Raw genomic sequence first — 20077 nt, 5'->3', positions numbered from 1 at the left:
CGTGGACCAGGAAGAGGTCCCCGTCCTGCTGGGAGGTGTTGAGATGTTCATTGAGAAGCCTCAGCGCATAAAAATGCTTGAACTTTTTCTTCTCCCGTCTAAACATCAGATGCAACGTCTGGAACACCCTCGTTTATGCTGATTTCAGCCCAGTGGGCTGGGCCATAGCTGCAGACGCTACGCTATAGGGGTTCCTGGACCGGCATATACATTATACATGCATGTGCAAACACACGCAACGGTGTGTGACAAAATTACCATCCTCCAACAGTTTAGTCAAACTTGTGTGTGTATGTGTGGGGGGGACTTCAGTATTTCACTCTTCATCACCCTCTTGATGACCTTTTTAATCCTTCTAGCTTTATTTAGCACCACCAGCCTCGCTCTCCACTCTAACTCTGGTATTTCCCAATGATTCCCGCTTCTTCCCCCCTCCCTCCCTTCCCTTTTCCTTGTCCCTCCCCTCCTCTCTCTTCAAATGGATTCTTCAGTCAGTCGCTGTGAAACTGGTGGGGCTGCTGGAGAGATAGAAGGGAGGCAGTGTTGCGCAGACGCTGGGTCAGAGAGCTCAGACAATCGTGGAGGGGGGGGAGCACAGGAAGAGAGAGAGAGAAAGAGAGAGAGAGAGGGAGGGAGGGGAGAGAGAAAGCAGTGAAACATAGATTGAAAAGACAAAAAGAAGCGGGGGTAGGAGGTAAATATGTGACAGGATGTGGTTTCCCTGAGCTTGCAGAACATCAGTACGCAGGCATAGTTGGAGCGTGACCCAGAGAGGCGCCGCTCCAGCGTTGTGGATGTGTTGGGAGCTGAAACAAGCCAATCGCTGAAGCTGCTGTTGCTGAACACACTCAGCTGACAGACGCTCCGCTTGCTCAGTTGCCTGCCTGAGAGCACCGTGCTCCCTCACACAGCTCCGCATCAGCCGACAGGACCGGGACCGTCTCCTCCTCTCAGGAGAATGCTTTTGCCTGCTGGACGCTCTGGAAGTCCAGCCGCTGCCTGAAGTTTCCCAACTGATTGTGAAACAGGTTAGTAGATTTTCCGTCTGTTTACACTGTCAAACAAATGCTGAACTCTCTGGACAGCAGCCATGGCAAACTTAGGTCTGGGTGACGCCAGGACTCACTGCTTCAGCGGGGACACCGTGAGTCACAAGTTTGGCTTCTGTGTCCAAAAAGAAGCACGTGGACAGACATGACTGCTGGAACATGGAGGCAAGACTTAGCCAAACATGGATTCAATCAGCGAGTCGGTATCTGAGCACTCCCACTGCTGGGGGAGAGCGATGCAGGGAGGGGGTGATTTGTGATGCTAAAAATCTGCACGGTGTGGGAGCTGATAACAGCGCCGATGTTCAGGAGTGTTGCTTCAGCCCCGAGGAGGAGAACAGGCGGGAAGGGCTGCGAGGCAGAGCTATGTCAGGGAGAGGGAAGGCAAGAGCACGAGAGAGGCAGGAGCAGGGGTGTGTGTGTGTGTGTGTGTGTGAGAGAGAGAGAGAGAGAGAGAGAGAGAGAGAGAGAGAGAGAGAGACAAAGTGATACAACTCAGTCTCACTGAACTGCTGTTAATTAGTTCCAGCCAGTGAGTCGTGGAGGGATGAGCAGCATTAACTGGTGGAGGACTGTCTGTCTGTCTGTCTGTCTGTCTGTCTGTCTGTCTGTCTGTCTGTCTGTCTGTCTGTCTGTCTGCCTGTCTGCCTGCCTGCCTGCCTGCCTGCCTGTCTGTCTGTCTGTCTGTCTGTCTGTCTGCCTGCCTGCCTGCCTGCCTGCCTGCCTGCCTGTCTGTCTGTCTGTCTGCCTGCCTGCCTGCCTGCCTGCCTGCCTGCCTGTCCTGTCTGTCTGTCTGTCTGTCCTGTCTGTCTGTCTGTCTGTCTGTCTGCCTGCCTGCCTGCCTGCTGCCTGCCTGCCTGTCTACCTGTCTACCTGCCTGCCTGTCTACCTGTCTACCTGCCTGCCTGCGTTGCGTCCTCAGTCGATGTCGGGGTTTATCTTGTCCCCACTCCAGGCTGGTTCTGCTGAACAAATGTATCCATCAGAACACACCAGGTCCTGTAAGTCGTCCTGTGGGACGCACGGCTGGTGAAGAGCCACTGTTACACACTTAAGCCTCCCCTCTGCTGGGCGCTTCCACAGCTTTCCAGTTTTAAATTTATGTTGTCCCTGCTGATAGACAAACACATGTGCAAACATAACCTACATACACACACACTCATGCACGCTTGATATAAACCACATGGCATTTTGCTATGCATGCACATATGCGTGTGTGTGTGCGTGCGTGCATCGGTGCAGCACACGTATGTTGGACCTGGACATGAAGACAGAAGCAGGTCCTCACATGGGCAGCAGACGTCCATACGTACGGAGGAGCTGCTGCTCGATGGTGGTGATGCTGGTTGAAGCTCTCACACGGTTCAAGTTGCTTTGGCTCATCATGCAGGTCAAATGTTAAAGTTTATTAATTATGGCTCTAACGGCCTCTTTTTAAAACTATCTTTACGGATGTATCGAGGTTTGTTTTAACTGGAGAAGGTTCTCCTACATTTCCTCACTATTGTCCAATCAACAGTTTAATAATTAAAATGACCAGTGTCTCTTAAGCAAATGTGTTTTAATCAAACTCGGGACATTTCCTGTAGACATGAGCCAGTTATAATATATATTTGTTTTTAAATTGATGAATTGTGAACAAATGAAGCTAGGCATATATGCATAACTTAAATATGCAAATATGAGAAATTGAAAATGACCTAGAACCCTTTGGTGACTGCTTGTTGAAGAGAAGCCCACCGCTATATTAGCATTTCCCCCCACAGATAATTACATTTTGGCCCCAGCGTAATTAATCACAGATTTCTGAATGTTTGTTTTGTTAGTATCAATGAGAACCAGAACGTTTGACTATGACATTGTAACCGTCTGCGACCATCGGCTGGATGCCAGTGAATGGTTGCATGCTAGCAACAACAGCTCTGGCCTCTTTGGGAGGGGCCTCAATTCCAACCTTCACAATGGATGAATAGTAAATTGCATTAGGATCTGGGGGAGTTTAGAGGCCAGATCAAAGTCCTGGAATCACATTTCTCAACCATAATTGTGGTCACATGAGGGGGGGGGCATCATCCTGCCTGGGATCTGTCTTCAGAAGTCATATTTCCATGAGATAAGAAGAGAGCGGCGTTGCGCTGGAGCAGGATGTGAATGTTCGCCACATCAGTCAGTTGTTTATTTGCATTTTAACCTGCGTTTTAATCCAGTTATGTTTGCTATCTGATCCCGTCACAGGAAACCCTCCAGTGGGCTGTGAAATTTGATTAACTTAATTGTCAAGTGTTGACTGTCTGCAAACCATCATGTGTGGCTTCATCTACCCAGCGTTTATGGGATGGTGGCACAGATTATATATATATATGGGGCATTACAAAACTGAGATGATCATTTTTCTCCTTCCAGACTTTCATATTTTAAAGTCTTTGTTTGATTCCAGGTGAAATTGGCTATCCAGGCAGTTAGTAATGCCACATATTAATCCACTTTATCTACTGCTTTATTCAATTACATTTCCTGGCAGTCTTATATCAGTCAGCAGGATGCATATGAGGGATGACATTTGCCATTTTCTTGTGCCATCTTGATTCCATCTTCCATCTTTTCCCCCTGAAATATTCACCTAAAAGAGCCCCGGCAGAGATTATCCTTCTTTATTTCCTCTACAAGGCGACAGTAATTCTTCTAAGTTATTCAAGCCCCTGGCCTTGATCTGGGCAGGAGATGGGATATGATAGGCCCCCCAGGCAGGACAGAACCAGCAGAGCTACTGCTCAGCCAGTTGTGTGCTAACTTAGCTACAAGCTCTAAAAAAAATAAGCTCCCTTGATATTTCGAGGAGGTAAATTGACTCCTGTTGTAATGGCTGGTCAAGAAAATTGCAGAAGCATTGATTGGGTAATGTTCAACATGGTTGCGTCGATACGGTGTCTGAGAACCAAAGAACTTTGACTGGCTTTAATAAAAAATGAGCAAGTTCAGAGGAACCAATGAGTCACTCTGGGGAACTCTTCAACCCCCCATCCCCCCCTCTGTGTTTGAGAGAAAAGCAGCAGCGAGTATCTTTTCTCCTCAAATGACAGTTCCATCTTTGGCTTTTGCTCAGGTTAGGCTGCAGAGCTGTTCACCTTGTCAGAGCTATTTAAATCCCTGCATTATGGATAATATATGACGGATGAACAGTCAGAGACGAGACGAGGACAGCAGGTGATGGTTGGAGGAGATGAAGGGGCTGGAGAAGAAAGCAGAAAGAGAGAAACCAGCAATGAAATAGACGGAGGTAGAGAAGGATCGCTGCCTATTATTCTGAGCAGGGAATAGTCATAGAGGGAATGGTTCCCATGGCAATAACACCCTCTGTGTGTTGAGTGTGTGTGCGTGTTAGTGTGCAGACTGTAACGGGGAGACTGAGAGGGACCAAAGATCCTCTAATGGGTTTCAAAACTCAGACACTGTTGTTTACCCTCACAAGCCTCATCTCTCAGCCTTAGTGGCCCCCCATGAGCTCCACATCATATATCATCCTAAAGCTTTCTCACAACAACCTCCTCTCCTGCTGGGAGAACATCAGTTTACAACTGAGATCCTAGCATAACTGTGACCTTCCTGTTGGGGGACCGTGGACCTGGACCGGTTCTAAAGCTTGTGAGGAATGCCATAAATCATTATGTAGCCAGGTAAAGATACCATCGAGGCAAACGCCAGCCAGGTTTCACTGATTATTTCACTTCTGTGTTTCCACTGAAGAAAGTCGTCACGGCAATGTTAGTAAAGACAAATAAAGCAAAGGGATTCAGGGCTGAGGAGGACTGAACGCTGATAGCACGGGACAGAGGGGGCGCTTTCTCTCCTCGTTTCCATCTGCAGCTCCCAGCAAATTTCCACTGGTGTTCAGCAGAGGTTCCTTAAATTGGCTGTAGCTCATGAGGCCGGTTGGGTCAGAACCCCAGCCCTCAAGCCCAACCCTGCCAGGGTACATGGCCTTCTGAATCCCAGCTCAGAAAATGACCACTCTGGTCTTTTCTTCCCTGAAGGACACCACGTGAGAGAAAATACAGCGGGAATATGGATCACTGAGAGCAGCTGAACCAAAATGCTTTTCTACTTTTTATGTGGCCCCTCTTGTCCTCTCAAATACATAACGGTCCCTTCAACTGTGCCTTAGAAGGACCTTCTTCTTCCATCTGAAGATGGTGAATGATAGCACCTTAATGTCCACCAGCTCAGTGTTCTTTGTACCCATGAAGCAAACTGGCAACAGGCTGAAGAGAGAAGCATGAAGGCGTGCTGGCGACCACTCCCCTAAATAAAGGCTTCCTCCTTCCTTCCCCTGCTGCACGGTGTGATCTCAGCAGTGCTGCTAACGAAGCCTTGGAGGACATGCTGGGAAAGACCTCAGCGAGAGTGGAGAGGAGGAGGAGTGGATTCCTGCCGTTGGGAATATCTGATTATTCACTGGTCTTTATCGAGCAAATATCTGCAGTGTTCAGCTAATGACCAAACCACCAGTATAACCATGAGTAACCAGCAGTGTAACATCTCCCATTTGCTGCTCCTCTGCTCTCATGACACAGATCATCTCTGATCTATGAGCACACCATGGTAGCACTCCCCAAGAGCCGCACTCCCAGAACCAGTCAAGATGCGCATAGGCTGGTTTACGCGGGTGTCAACAGCCTGGCGCTCCACCTTCAGAGGAGAGGTTCACGGCAGGAAGTGGTGACTCAAAAAAAAATCACAAACAGATCACATTTCCTGTCAGTTGGACTCTAAAAATACTCCTGTTTACTCGCCTCCTCTCAGGTCTGAAGGAGTTATGCAAATACAAGGTTCTCCTTTTCTTCTCATCTCTCCTCATTTTGTTTTCTTTACACAAACCCCACCTCAGAAAGTCCCTCAGCCTATTGTTCTTCTCCATCTCTTCTAGAGTGCATGACAGAACCTTGCTATGCTGCTCTCTCCAGGGTGTGTGCGTGTGTGTGTGTGTGTGTGTGGGGGGGGGGGGGGGGGTGCTGAATAAAAGAGATTTACATAACTGGAGAATTTCCAAGATTTTGAGATATTAGCTTCAGATTTTCAAGGTAGAAAGTATGTGCCTGCTAGCATCCTGCTTGTTATTATTGCCTTCATCAATTCCGACTTGATTGATAATCTTTAAAGTGATAGCAAACATTAATATGATGCCCCCACACAAACATCTATTCTATAAAAACACCCATAGTGACGTTCAACAGCCACGTGAGTCCGAGCAGACGAACATTTCATACGCTAGTTCACTGAGTTGGGGCTCGGGGGGGTCACAAGGAATCCTTAGAGTTCATCCTCAGTAATCTGGTGTCCATCACAGGATGGGTGAAGCCCCCAGCCCCCCACTAGTGCATCTCCATCTGCTGGTTATTCCATGATGGATTTCCACCTTTTCCGTTCTTCTCGTTCACCTCATTAACACAACACCAATCTGCCCATTTCCTCTTTTACATTTTACACCCCCCCCCCCCCCCCCCCCAGACATTCTTTGATTAGAGAGGAGCACAATAGAGAGAGTTCCTCATCAAATAAGGTGTGTGTGTGTGTGTGTGTGTGTGTGTTGGGTGGGGGGTCAGGGTACCACCATCACCTACCCAGCCATCTATCCATCCATCCCTCCATTCCTCTATGAGTTTAATCAGCAGCACACAATAGGAAGTCACCTGCGCCACAGCTGGCTGGACAAAGGCGGTCACAAAGGCGCTGCCACAGACCATTTAGGCTGCGACGGGCTTCTCTTCCTCCATGCTTGTCTCTGTTAATTTGGTCTCCTTGGCAACGAGGGAGGTGAAAACCCAAAAAGCACATTATTATTATTATTATTATTATTCACTTTGCAAGTGTTTATCACCATTTTGTCTTGAGTGGTTTTCCCCTCTGAACTCTGGGAATAATGGATGTGTGAAAGCTTCTTCTTCTTCTGTGGTAAATGTGTTTATTCCTGTCTGTGATAAATACAATCAATAGGATGCGATGACAACAGATGCAGAATTTCAAACCAAAGCATTGTGTTATTTGGATGATTTTTCTTTCTTTTCCATATTGCTGTTGCAGTTAAACACACACACTTGTTACTTAAGAATAAGTAACAAGCACATTTATATTGCCTTGTTACTTGTGCTGTAACAGGTTCTCATCGAAAGATCCCCCTACATCCAGGGGGTAAGCTTTGAGAATCTGTCCTCCTGAAAGCAAAGTCTGCGCGCTTTCTGAGTGGAGTTGACTGTAGTGCTACATTTAGAAAGGAACATTCATTAGATGAACTGGAATTCATTTCAATAAAACCAAATGAATTTATCTTTTTATTGCTCACAACACAGTCAGTCTGCAGATGATGCTATCGCGGGTTTGTGCAGAATTCTGCAGAGACAGACGTGACAACCAGTCTCAGGCTCCTTTATTTGATCTGCAGGGTCCGTGCACGGAGGCAGACACGTTGGAGCCACGATGGGCTGCGGACTGCGCAAAATGAAGCTGGCATCAGAGGAGAGCAGTCCAGGGAAGATATTCTCCACCCTGAAGAGACCTCAGGTGGAGACCAAAGTGGGAGTGGCCTATACCTACCGCTACTTGGACTTCCTGATCGGCAAGGACGGTAAGTGATAAGCAGCTTGCTGTGGCCTTTATCGGTCAGGTTGATTACAGGCTTCACGCGGGTGCATGTTCACCTCCCAGCGAGGGGTTTTTGTGTTCTGCTCATGTCTGCGGGGGTCCTCCGGCTTCCTCCCCCAGTCCAAGGACATGCATTTGAGGGGTAGGTGCTGTTGCTCTGCAAAGAACTGGTGACTTGCCTCCCCCCTAGTGGGGTCTATCCCCACCTCCCATCTGAAGGCAACTGGGATAGGCTCCGCCCCCTCTGACCCCCTAGCCTTGGGGATAAAGTGGTACATGATGAATGTTGGGACGGATGGCTGGCTGCAGCTAACAGCATTACTCAACAGCAGTTTGGTATTGATCCGTCATCCCCTCAGTTACTTTTGTAGGTTTGCTTCTTTTTTCTGGGTAATCAAAAATGTGACTTCCTGCCTCGTTCGCACGCACATCTGAAATGATAAAAATAGCTCGGAGCCTTTTGCGTTTCGCTGCATCATAGCGCTGCATAATAGGATTTGCTCCACGTGTTTGAGAATGGATTCATGCAGCTCATACTTTCAAATGGCATCTGTCTGTGCCATATTAGTGAATAACGCTACCTCAGTGTCACTAAACTGCCCCTCAAACAGGCGCAGCTCTGTCTTTATGCCCCATTACACAAAAGAAATGACAGACTTACATGAAATCAAATGGGCAGTTTCAATCAGGTTTGAATAACTTCTGACCCCGTTCAGCAGCCACTTCTGGAACATTTTTCCTCATAATCAGTCGGTCAGATTTTCACTTTACATGAATGATACAATATTTCCACCTGTCCTGCCGGTGCCCATCAATTATGCATGGATCAGCCCTCCTGCAAGAGCGGCAGATTAAGTAAAGAATGGTGTGTGTGTGTGTGTGTGTGTGTGTGTGTGTGTGTGTGTGGTGTGTGTGTGTGGTGTGTGTGTGTGTGTGTGTGTGTGTGTGGAGGGCGTCTTGCTGATTATTAGATGTTACTTCTCTCTGTGGAACTTTACAGTGTTAATGTTCTTTATAAGTATGAAGACCTGTGATGTCTGAGTGAAGTGGGATGTGTGTGTCTCAGTGTGTGCGTGTCAGTGTGTGTAGCTGCCTCGGCCCATTCATGTCTCTCTATAATTGGAGAATCTGTGAAATGGCTTTCCTTTCTCTTTGATAAGGGCTGCTCCATCTCCGCTGGCTGTCAGGTTTAAAGATTAATAAATCAGAGCCTGATGGTAGCTGCAGACCTGGCCGGAACGTTGCTGGTGGCCTGAAGTCAGTTTCAGATGAGCATTAGAAAAGTAACGTTCATCTAGATTAAACTGGGGAGAAGATCATTGTTCTCTGGTGTTTGTGGGATTTGTGCGCTCAGAGGAGGAAGCCAGGGAAATCTAGTCTTATTTCGGTTCATGACAATGGGGGCTGCAGAGGGGGAGGAGGAGGGGGGTTGGCACTGGTGCCGGAAGCACTGGGATTGTCTCGGGGTTGGGGAGGACGCGGAAAACAGAAAGATGTAGCGAGCCGCATGTTGGTCTTGGCAGTTGATTAGTCTCCATTAGCTTGTCAGGCTGACGAGACTGGATGGATGAAGGAGCCAAGGATCGTGGGCATCTGGGGACCAGGCAGGCTTCTATGGGGTGGGGGGGCAGGAGAAGAGGACAGAGATGAACTGTCGGCCTTTAGTTTAAGTAGTTTTGTGTATGTCTTTATAGGTGTATGTCTGCCTTCCAGGACCTTAATCGAATCACCTTTCTCTCTCAGCAACTCTTCCAGTGTCACTGTGTCTCCGTCTGTGCTGTTCGCCTCCATAAATATGTGTATGTATTTCCCAGCGGAGCACATTAGGTTTAAGAAATCAGCGTCTGAAGCCTCCCCGTGGCTGCAGCTTTTCCCTGCATCAGCACATTTCCCAGCTCAGGGGTTAGCATGTTACTCATGGCTGTAATTACCTTGTCCCAGGTTTGTAAGCGGAGGTAATGATTCACGTCTCTCTTAATTCATTTTCTGAAAGAAATAAAATATTTATGGTCCAGAAAAAGAGTGAATATGAAAAGAGTCTGTGGCTCAGCTGTAGGCCATGCAAATGGAATATAGCTGGGAACGAAAGCTGCAACAAAAGGGCAAAAATAATCCTGAGCTTTATGACAATTAACTCACAACAGCATGGTGGGGGACAGATGGTGGGGGACAACAGTTGTGCGGAACACAACACCTAGCCCATATTTTAGATGGGTTAGTTGTTGTTTCCAGCAAAAGCATTATTAAATTATGAATTCATACTGAGCCTGGTGAATATGTTGCCTCTCTTTGGCCAAAGGATGCGAAGAAGCCACACGAGCAGCACTTCTCCTCCTACTCACACGCGTGTCATAAGTCTCCCTGGCAGATTTCACATTTCTGTATCTTTGTAATATCTGTTAATGGCAGCAGGCGTCTAATCGGTCTGTAATGTAGCCGGAAGAAGAAAAGGTCACCAAATCTGCTGGTAGACTGGAAGAACAAGCCACTTAGATACATCATAATCTTTGATTTAATTCAATTTAAGGAGGGGAGGGGAGGGGAGGGGAGGGGAGGGGAGGGGAGGGGAGGGGAGGGGAGGGGAGAGGAGAGGAGAGGAGAGGAGAGAGAGGAGAGGAGAGGAGAGGAGAGGAGAGGAGAGGAGAGGAGAGGAGGAGAGGAGAGGAGGAGAGGAGAGGAGAGAGAGGAGAGGAGAGGAGGAGGAGAGGAGAGGAGAGGAGAGGAGAGGAGAGAGGAGAGGAGGAGAGGAGAGGAGAGAGGAGAGGAGAGGAGAGGAGAGGAGAGGAGAGGAGAGGAGAAGTTTTGCGTTGCACCTTAAAGGTGCCGATGTTTCTTCCTGAGCTTTTTCCATTTTCCAGGCTCCACTTGATTTTACAGCCAATACAGAGATGCTACACTGGTGAAATGAGTGGTCCTGATTCCCAGTCATGCTCTTACTGGAGCATTTGGGATAAGCTGGAGGGTATCAGGGAGCTGTTTGAGCCAACAATGATTGAAGTCACCAATGTATGGACTAGTGATTTAAGATTCTCTTCCAGGTCCAATATGACCGCAATGTTCCTCATGGCAGTAAGGAGATCCAGGTTGAAGCATCCAGAGGGACTAAAGGACCTCAAAGATGCTCAGGGTCAAAGACACACTAGCACAGGAGGACTCTTATCAACACATGCACAGTTACCCATCACATTAATGCTGACAGCCAGCCTGAGGGGGCGGAGCCGAGCGGCGTGAGATGACGCGGTGCTCTTGTATATTTACAAATGTCCAGTACTGCTTCCAATACATGGTCCTAGTTCTCTCACGATCGGTTCTGCTAACAGTGATTGTGTTGCTGATGAACAAAATACTGCAAAGTGAAAGCCAAAGGTGAGCGGGGTGGAGCCTGGGGGGGTGGAACCTGAGAGGGGGATTGTGAGGGGTGTGGCCTGGGGGTGGAGCCTGAGAGGTGGATTTTGAGGGGTGTGGCCTGGGTGTAGTCTGTGGTGTAGCCAGAGGGATGCCACCTGAAGGGGTGGAGCCTGAGGGGGTGTGACTGGAGGGGTGGAGCATGAAGGAATTCTCCCACAGAAGGAATTCCCGAGATGGAAGCTTCACCACCTGAGGTTGGTTTTCCGAGGTTGGGAGGATCCTCAAAACCCCTGAGTGGACTTCTGAAGATGGCTGCCCCATGTGTGAATAATGTAGAGGCTCCAATTATTAGCAAGTTGGACTAGTTTTCACTCTAAACCAGTCATATACCTTTTGTTTGTTCCCAGGAAATGTATGGAAATGCTGCTAAAGCATAAGTTACATTTTTTACGCAGCATATGCGAACTACAATGCAGCTTGTGCTAAGACTAACAAGGACTAAACAAGGAGAGCGAGAGCGTTAGTAGACACGACCACCTTGTTCTCTGACCTAATTGGAACAACTCAGCTGTGACATCATTTCAAGTTCCAACCACAGAGGTAACTGGAACGCAGCACGAACTTCTTATATAGTACAACTCTTTGTACTATCAAGACACACTGTTGCCTCCTATACATTGAGAGCGTATGTAAAACACATTTCCCTACATCATTCCTTATAGGCTGTTTCAGGTACGCAGGTCTTTGTTTGCTGTTTCTATCTCACTTTGTGTGTTTAACGGATCAAACAGTGTGGGTCTCCCTTGACTTGCCTGAGACTGACAACCAGATTCACTCCAGCCAAACGTTACCCGCAGATGTCAAAAGGCCCGTCATGTCTTTGGGAAGGTGGGGGTGAGGGCTGGCTGTGGGTGCACATATACAAGATATTCTAGAAAGCAGGGAAAGCAACAGTATTTTTCCTTTCTCCGTTCAAATCTGTGTTTTTGCGCCCGTGTGATATTCATGTCATGATGGCGGCTGCACTGTGAATAATGTTTGTAATAATTTCTTGTCATTGTGTTGGATCGTAACTCTTTGCAAATGCCACCCATAATTGCCCTGCAGGCTACCAACCCTGCACAAAATGTACTAAAATAACACCTTTCACTGCGGAAACAGTGATGAAAGGAGAAATAAATCGTGGAAAGCTGCCTCTAATAAACCTGCACACGTCCGCAGCTCACCAGTGTGTTGTTGTGCAGTTTTAATGTGTGCATTCGGCATCACAGTCACTGCCAAACTCTTAACCCCTGAAAAGGCGACAGAAAAACAAAATGCAGCGTCTGTCTGATATTGAGAGTGTGACCCAGAGGGAACCATAAAGCCTCTCCCTGTTACCGCGCTCGATGGTCTGGAAAGAAGCAATTTCTTTGTTTAAAACAGCATCATGCAATCAGGGTGGGGTAGATCTTATAGTTTTAAATGTGCAGAAAAATGAGCTGGTGGGTAAAAACCTGCAGCTTAGCAGCCACGTTTGGAATATTGAGGGAATTATGGAGACGTCACCTTTGACACTAGAGAGAGGAGGCACACACCGTGCGTACACACACACATTATTTCGTGGCAGGAGCTACACTGATTTATATGCATAACCCCCCCCACCTTAATGTGAGCTGCAGCAGTGTCAGCAGGTGAGTGACATGCAGGAGGGGGGTGGGACCAGGCTGGGGGGGTCAGGAGGAACACGCGATACACAGAATGGCTTTCTGAGGGAAGATTAGTTTTTGCTGGGGTTTATCCCCTGGCTGCTCAGCTTGAGAGGCGGAATTGTGTTGCAGTTATTGAAGGGGAGGATGACATTGAAGGTTTCACGGTCGTCTGGCTTTTACATTATATTTCCATTGTATTCAGGGTCGGTTTGTGCAGCTGAAACCAAACATGTTTCTAAATTAGATGCACACAAAGTGAGCTGAATGGAGGATTTGATGGAACAAGCAAGATGTGATGGAAAAAGCGTACTATTTGGGTGATTAATGGTGATTTATTACAGAGAAATGTCTAGAAACTCTCTAAATCTGGTATTCCTGCTCCACACCTCTGCCTTCAGTTACACATGTAGGCAGCGAGGATGCAACCTGCACCAGTCAGGCAACACAAATGAGCCTCTGGGGTGTTGGAGCAACTTTGAGCTCAGTAGGTTCCAGTTGTTGAAACGTCAAACAGCTGCAAAGGCTGACCAGCGAGAGGAAGCTGCTCAGGTCCTTCCTCTTTCTGCCTCCCTCTCAGTGGTTATTGTTAGCATTCCTTGTCATGAGCTGTGTTGTATGCAGAGGTTTCCTGTGGGGAGCTGTTAGATGTTTCAGTGCCACTGGAAAATCACTATCGGGCCGAGCAAACAGTTCTGATGCCCTAAACTCCAGCAGGTCCACCTTCTGTCCCTTTAATCTCCCACTCCAACACTTTTTAGGAGTGAAAAATGCTGACTTCTCTCCAAAAAATGATCACTTTACTAATGGAACTGGAACTTTTCGATTAAACTTAGAGATAAATGTGTTTCATGGCACTCAGATAAAACCACAATGTCTAAAACATTGTGTTGATGTTAGAATAAAGCTAATTCTGGTCTGTTCTGTTCTTTTATCCACACCATCCTCCTCCTCAGGTCTGCCCACCCACTCAGATCTTTATATGCCTTTATTGCTGCCTCACTTAGATCCAATATATCAGTATTGATTGTGTTGAAATGCAATCAGAGTGTCTACAGTGGAGGAGCAAACAATCTAAATTTAACACCTCCGCCAGCCTCCAGCACGGCCTTCAGCCCCCCTCCCAAAGAGGAACAGACATATTTCCGTATGTGGTGAGGACATTTACATGTGATCACAGCTATTGTTGGGCTGTTTAAGTAGGATACAAGGACACAAGCAGAATTTGCAGGAAGTGACCTCAGCCTTGACCCCACTTCCTCGCCGCAAACATTACCAGCGTCTTGTCGAAGCAGGAACACGCCGGAGGGTTAAAAGTAGCGGTCATGTGTGCTGTGGCTAATGGCTTGCTTCTCTGCCCAAAGGTGTGATGCAGGTGACGACAAAGCATGAACACCGAATAAGAAATTCTCAGAATTAAAACACTTTCCTGTAAAACAGGAAAAAAAATACCCTGATTACTCAGATGAGTCAAAATATCAGTCATTGGGGAAATAGTCAAACGTAAAAACCCAAATTACAGTAATGACTGGAATGATCATTAGGAGCGTGCATGTGCATTTTCCAACTGTTTTGGAAGCGCTCAGGTATTCTGGGCATCCTGCAGCACCTGCATAGACGAGAGTCAGTGAAGCAGTCATTTAGAAATCTCAAAAGTCATTCGGATTCAGGCTGCCTCCCTCCGTCTGCCAGATCTTTCCCCTCTAACCAGCTCTGACTGAGACTCCCATACTATCTGAAGTTCCAGCCGCTCGTACCCTGTGGACATACATGAGCAGGAAGCCCGGCCTGTTCAGAGGGATGTTTGAAGATCGCTCTCATTAATGAGACGCCAGGACTGAGTGCGTTTTTCTGCATGTTGCCTGTGAGTCGCTGCTCAGATCTACAGTATTGAGCCCTGAACTGGCCAGCGATGGAGATCTATACATTATAGGAGTTTTAAATTAGAGAAGGCAGCAAATTAGATGAGAAAATCTTTAAAAACTGTCTTAATAGCTACACAAATCTTTAGCTCCATCTGGCTGCACGTGTTCTGTGATCTTGGAGACCTTTAATATTCAGCTTGGACGAACAAATTGCACCAAGCCAAAGTCAAGTAAGAATAGAGACGCTGTATTTATAAACCATCACATCAAGTGGGAGACTTTCAAAAATAGGATGCCGATTGGGGTCAATTTGTACGCACGTCAGGGCTTGATTGCAGAGAGAGAGAGAGAGAGTGAGAGAAGGAGAGAGAGAGTGAAGGAGAGAGAGAGAGAGAAGGAGAGAGAGAGAATTTTCTATCCCTGTAATGTCTTCATGAGCGGAGACACATTCTGCCATCTCTACCTGCATTAACACAAAGCTCTTGCTTTTGACAAAAATCTTTTTCGCATATGAAAACTGAAAAGAAATCTCCATTTGAAATGTATGTTGATTGTTTATCATAGATTTAAAAGGGCTCGTGGACAGGAGGCGATGTATTGGTTTACACCTTTGTCTTGACACATGATAAAGTGAACGGGGAAAATGAGATGCAACAAATTATGCACCACAATTCTGTATTTTCAATTCTGTTGTTGGGATGATCGCCATAAATTTGTCATTTGGGGCGGAGTGGGCGTGCACATGTGCATGCACGCACTCATGGCCACACTATGGTCTCATATTTCACCTCCTTGTCTGGCCCTTTGGGTGCAGCCGTGTTTCGGGCGCACACAAAGACCACCTGTTGCTCTGCGGGGTGCCCATCTGGAGTCAGATTAGAACGTGGGTGTTGTTCCCCCTCCCTATAATTTGACTGAATTACTTTTGATGTCAGTTGGTGATGGATTAGCACCATGTTTGCGTTAATAAGGGCTCGGCCTTTGGCGTCCCCTCAGCTCTGCAGTTTGACCAAAATCACTTCAGACTGTCAGAATCCGGCCATTGAATAACACCGTCTTGCTGGACTTGTTCACATATCTGCGTGCATACTATTTATTGAACGTGTGCAGCTGTAAATACGCCAGTGTTGCTCTGCTATTGACTGATTACTAATGATTTCTGCATGTAGCCAACCTCATCTATGCTTTAATTATAAAAAAAAACTGACTCATGGGTTCAGAATAGGTAACAAACCTGAGGCAAGTAAAGATGTTCTTGCATCTTGTAGCGCGCACATGAGTGTCATCAGTTTAAAATGTATTAAATATGCATCCACACTTATTTTGACTCTTTCAGCAGGATGTAATGCTTGAACCCAATGTGCGCCGTTATCTCACTGTATTATAGTTCGTCCACTGGGGGGCGCTATGTTGTTTTGGGTTGTTATACCACAGAAGAAGAAAACTTTCAAGCTAGCGTATGATTTTGTGAGCAAGAGGACTAAGTAAATAAAATGACATTTGAAGTTGAAGTATTCTTTCTCTGAGCTCATTTATAGTAACCTAAACCCAGTCTGTGATCGCAGTGTTTAAGAGTCTCCAAACGTGGTGTCGCCCCCTAGTGGCAGTAGTAAGAAATAAGCCTCATCTCTTCTTTCTGTTGAGGTTCCTAATTCCATTTGCTGTCCATTCGTGGGCTGATCCGAAGCTGACTTTGTCGCTAACCTCCTTGACTCTCAGAGATGCTACAGGCTGGTATGACCCAGGAGAACCTTTAAGCTTATTCATGTTTTGGTGAATGAAGCGGTGACCTGAACTCTACTTGCCTCTTAGCTCCAATGAATGTTTGTCTGCCTGTCTGAGATTTCAGGTCAAGTATCGAAAATATCCTGATCTGTGTCCAGAGCCCAGGCAGCTCAGCCTCACATACCATCTATAAACCATCTCGCTCGGCAGCAGACATGTCCCCCGGGGGCCCTGCAACAGTTTGCGAGCCTGCGACGGGTTCACACATTATTTTTAGCAGACTTCTCTTCTTAAAACAAGTGTTGAACAGCCACTAACAGATGGTAAAAGCATCTTTTCATGTCTCACTGATGGTGCCTGGGCCCTTCTCTTACTGGCCCCTCCAAGGTTGCAACTGTTACATTAAATACATATTTAATCACTTCCTGCAAACATTGCACAACTAATCTCCTCTCAACCGACGTGTTCCATGTGACTCCTGTCTCTAATACCTCCCTGTGCCAAACAAGTCAAAGTCAAACTCTGAAGGAGACATTTCCCTGATCCTTCGCGTGAAACCCTCTCATACAACCCTGTTCAGACAAGCGTTGGGGCCGCCCACGAGAATAAAATCAGGCCGATTTTTGGTTTCTCATGATTCACTGTGAGAAATGTCGAAATATCACGTCGAGGCCAAAAAAAATTTGTCCTTTTGGGACAATAACAACCATCTGACCGCTTCAAAAACTGGACATTGGACTTTAGCACCAAAGAAATGGTCACAAGCACAGTTAGCATAATCAGAACTTTGAGGAGACTGCGCCAAAGACACGATGCTAAAATTAGCCTCCCATTTGATAGTTAAGGGGGAATTTAAGGGGACATAAATCCATCATGCTGAGCGACAGTTTCTCTGTCGTTTGTCCGTTTTCTTTGCATCTGGTAGTGACGTGAAATCATTTTCGGCTTTTTGGATCACACATTATCTTTGCTGACAACCACTATTAGTATTGTAAAAATGCAAAAAAAGGAACATTTCACTGACATATTTCAATTCATTCTTGACATTTTGACTTATTTGTCTTAGTGAATGATCCTGTTGGGCAGCTCTAATACGCTTTAAATTGACCTGATGTCATCAGTGTTTCGCTCAGCTGTGGACCCAGGCGGATATTTGCTCAGACATAATTTCCACATTGTTATTTTCTGATTGTCTCCTGTCTTATTGTTATTGACATGGGCAGAGTGGAATCGAAGGGGTTGTTTGGTTGTTTGTTCAGCGTCGAGCGCGACTGTAGTGGGCTGTGACTGACTGCTGCACACCCCCGTCTGACTGACGCGTCTCCCAGCTTGGTCGGCTGGAAGAATCTCTGGGCTGAAATGCCGCGTTCCTTCTGCTGTCAGGAGAAACCGAAGTGGCACACAGACCGCAGCAGACATGAGGGATCAGGAGAAACGTGTGTGAGACACACACTGTCGAGGGGTTCATAGGAAGGTAGCGGAGCCGAGTGGGACAGCAGGACAACAGTGTCCTGCGGGGGTGTCCTGCGCTCAGAAATCCAACTTTTCGTGAGCAGTGAACAGGAAGCTGTGTGCAGCACGTGAGCGGCGGGCTGTTAAAAACGCAGCGGTGGAGCCGCCGAGAGCTTTGAACAACAACCTGGTCTTTCATGAAGCGTCTCCAGGCAACTGAGGGCTGTCAGCGAAGGAGGTGGCGCCGTGCAGACAAAACGCACTCTGGAGGCCTCCTGTCAGCCCGAGGACTCACAATGGAGGCAACTTTAGACAAATATGGACACACTGACAGAAAGGAGAAGAAGTCCGGCCCCTTTTCTTTCTAAATATCAACCTTTTTACGGCCTGAACAAATTACAGGTCGTTTTCCTCCATCAAAACATCCAGTGCACATTCATTAAGCTGTGCACCATCAAACTACAGTGTTCCATTCAATAAAACTGTCAGGCTGTTCTCCAGGAAATGCCTCCTCACGAGGTTTGGACACAAATTGAGAGATGCGTATGTATTTAGAAACGTGCCCAGGCGGCCTTAAATCATTAGTCTGGACAAAGAGAAAGTAATTCCATTAACATTTAGCTGACCACCCCGGACATTCGCTTTTAGCTTTGTTTTTATTTTAGCTTTATCCAGGAGAACTCTCATCTGTGTTCTCATCTGCCAGCAGCCCTTCACAGGTGCTGGTTCCCCCAGTACTCCCAGCACTCCCAGCACTCCCAGACAGCAACAGCTCACCAGGGAGTTGCATTCTCCAGTTGCATACCCCAGCATTGAGTTCAGCATTGACACCATCACCATTCACTCTCACACTTTTTGGTTGTCAAAATGAGGTCCAGCTGAGGCGCAAAGATCAGCATCGGTCACCGCTAATCCGACAATGCTGGAGCGTCCTGCTCCTCTGGCTGCTAGAACCGTCCCGGCTGCTGCCGGTGGGTCGATTCTGTGTTACTGGTGGCAGCAGAGCCACGCGAACAGCTCGCACGCGGGTGTGATCCCATCACTGTCAGTGTCACTGTGAGAATGACGGAGCAGGAGGTGTGAAGGCACAGAGTCCAGCTCAGGTTCTGCTCAGCAGTAATGCTGCAGACTCTGATTAAGCGTTCCAGCAGTCGGGTTGTGGAGTTTATTTATTTGTTTGTTTGCTGTGCTTCTGCTGTGTCGGCGCTTACGGCAGGACTAAAATGAGTTTTCATGGCTGTGTTTGTTTTGCTGATTGCTCCCATTCGTGGCTTCGGTTCTGCTCAACTTGTTACCGTTTTACTGGTTGCTGCGTTTTTATGTTGCTGTTGTATAAAATCAGTCGCCCTGAAATCTTCGGAGCCAGACCAGTTAGTAGTTGGGTGACCGTGTGACCGTTGAGCATCACATTCAAGTCTTTGAAAGACAGAGCGGGACGCTGGAGACAACGTCGGGGTTTTATGCTACAGGCCTGAAACAGAAATCGTAACGTGCTGACAAATACGTCTCTAATGAGCTGAGAGGACCACCCTAGCAGCAGGTGAGCTTCAGTAAGTCAAAGGGATGGAAGAGATAAAGAGATGGAAGAGGAGGCGGGCTGACATCAGCAGACCCACAGCCTTCCCAGCGACTCATTAGGTGGGTCATTAAGGCGTCCGCGTCTGCCCAGGGGTACTCTGAGCCCTCACTCTTAACGATGTCTTCCTGCTCCGCGGAGAGAGTGCGAGATCAGCAGGCAGCGCAGACGGACAGCGGCGTGACACGGCATGTGCACGTGACCCAGATCCCGTACCTGCAGGGACGTAATGGCAGGAAAGCTAATTAAGCTCCTGCTTTGTGTGCAGGAGTACATCAGGCACACAATGACACCGTGTTAGGCCGGATCGCCGTCAGCCCTACGACATTTATGTCGCTTTAATGCACCTGCTCTTCCCTTCTTGTGTAGGTGTGATGTCTTAAATCGCCACCCAAGTACTGATCCAGTTCTAAGTATGTTAGTACGCGCCACCTGTACTTGCGCTGCTCATTTCATCGAGTATGCATCAGTCGTCGACTTGGCACAGCTAGGTATCCCACAATCCACCTCGGAAAGTATGAGCTTTAAAGTACAGACCTCCACGAGTTCCAAGCCCAGTACTGGGCCAGTATTGTGCTTTGTGGCTGTGCGCTGACACAGTTAAGGTTAGCCTAAATCTAAAGTGACGAGCTGGGACAAGAACGTGCCAAAGCAGCAAAGCAGAGCTGCTTATTATGCAAGCGGCCATTTTCAATTATTCATGCGATTGTCCTTATGTGCCTTCCCTGACAATCCTCA

General features: G+C 47.3%; 1 protein-coding gene across 1 annotated transcript in view; it reads left to right on the top strand.

Moving 5' to 3' along the window:
* The first annotated feature begins 576 nt into the window (after positions 1 to 576).
* Positions 577 to 20077, top strand: part of LOC130532350 (raftlin-like) — a 57022-nt gene continuing 37521 nt past the window's right edge. The window contains exons 1-2 of the mRNA XM_057044965.1: positions 577 to 1028; positions 7486 to 7668. Coding sequence (XP_056900945.1) covers positions 7521 to 7668 — 148 coding nt within the window. The 5' untranslated portion in view covers positions 577 to 1028; positions 7486 to 7520. The remainder of the gene's footprint in view (positions 1029 to 7485; positions 7669 to 20077) is intronic.

This window comes from Takifugu flavidus, chromosome 10 (assembly GCF_003711565.1).
Source record: "Takifugu flavidus isolate HTHZ2018 chromosome 10, ASM371156v2, whole genome shotgun sequence".
NCBI classification, from domain to species: Eukaryota; Metazoa; Chordata; class Actinopteri; order Tetraodontiformes; family Tetraodontidae; genus Takifugu; species Takifugu flavidus.
This window is presented reverse-complemented; position numbering and strand designations above follow the sequence as displayed.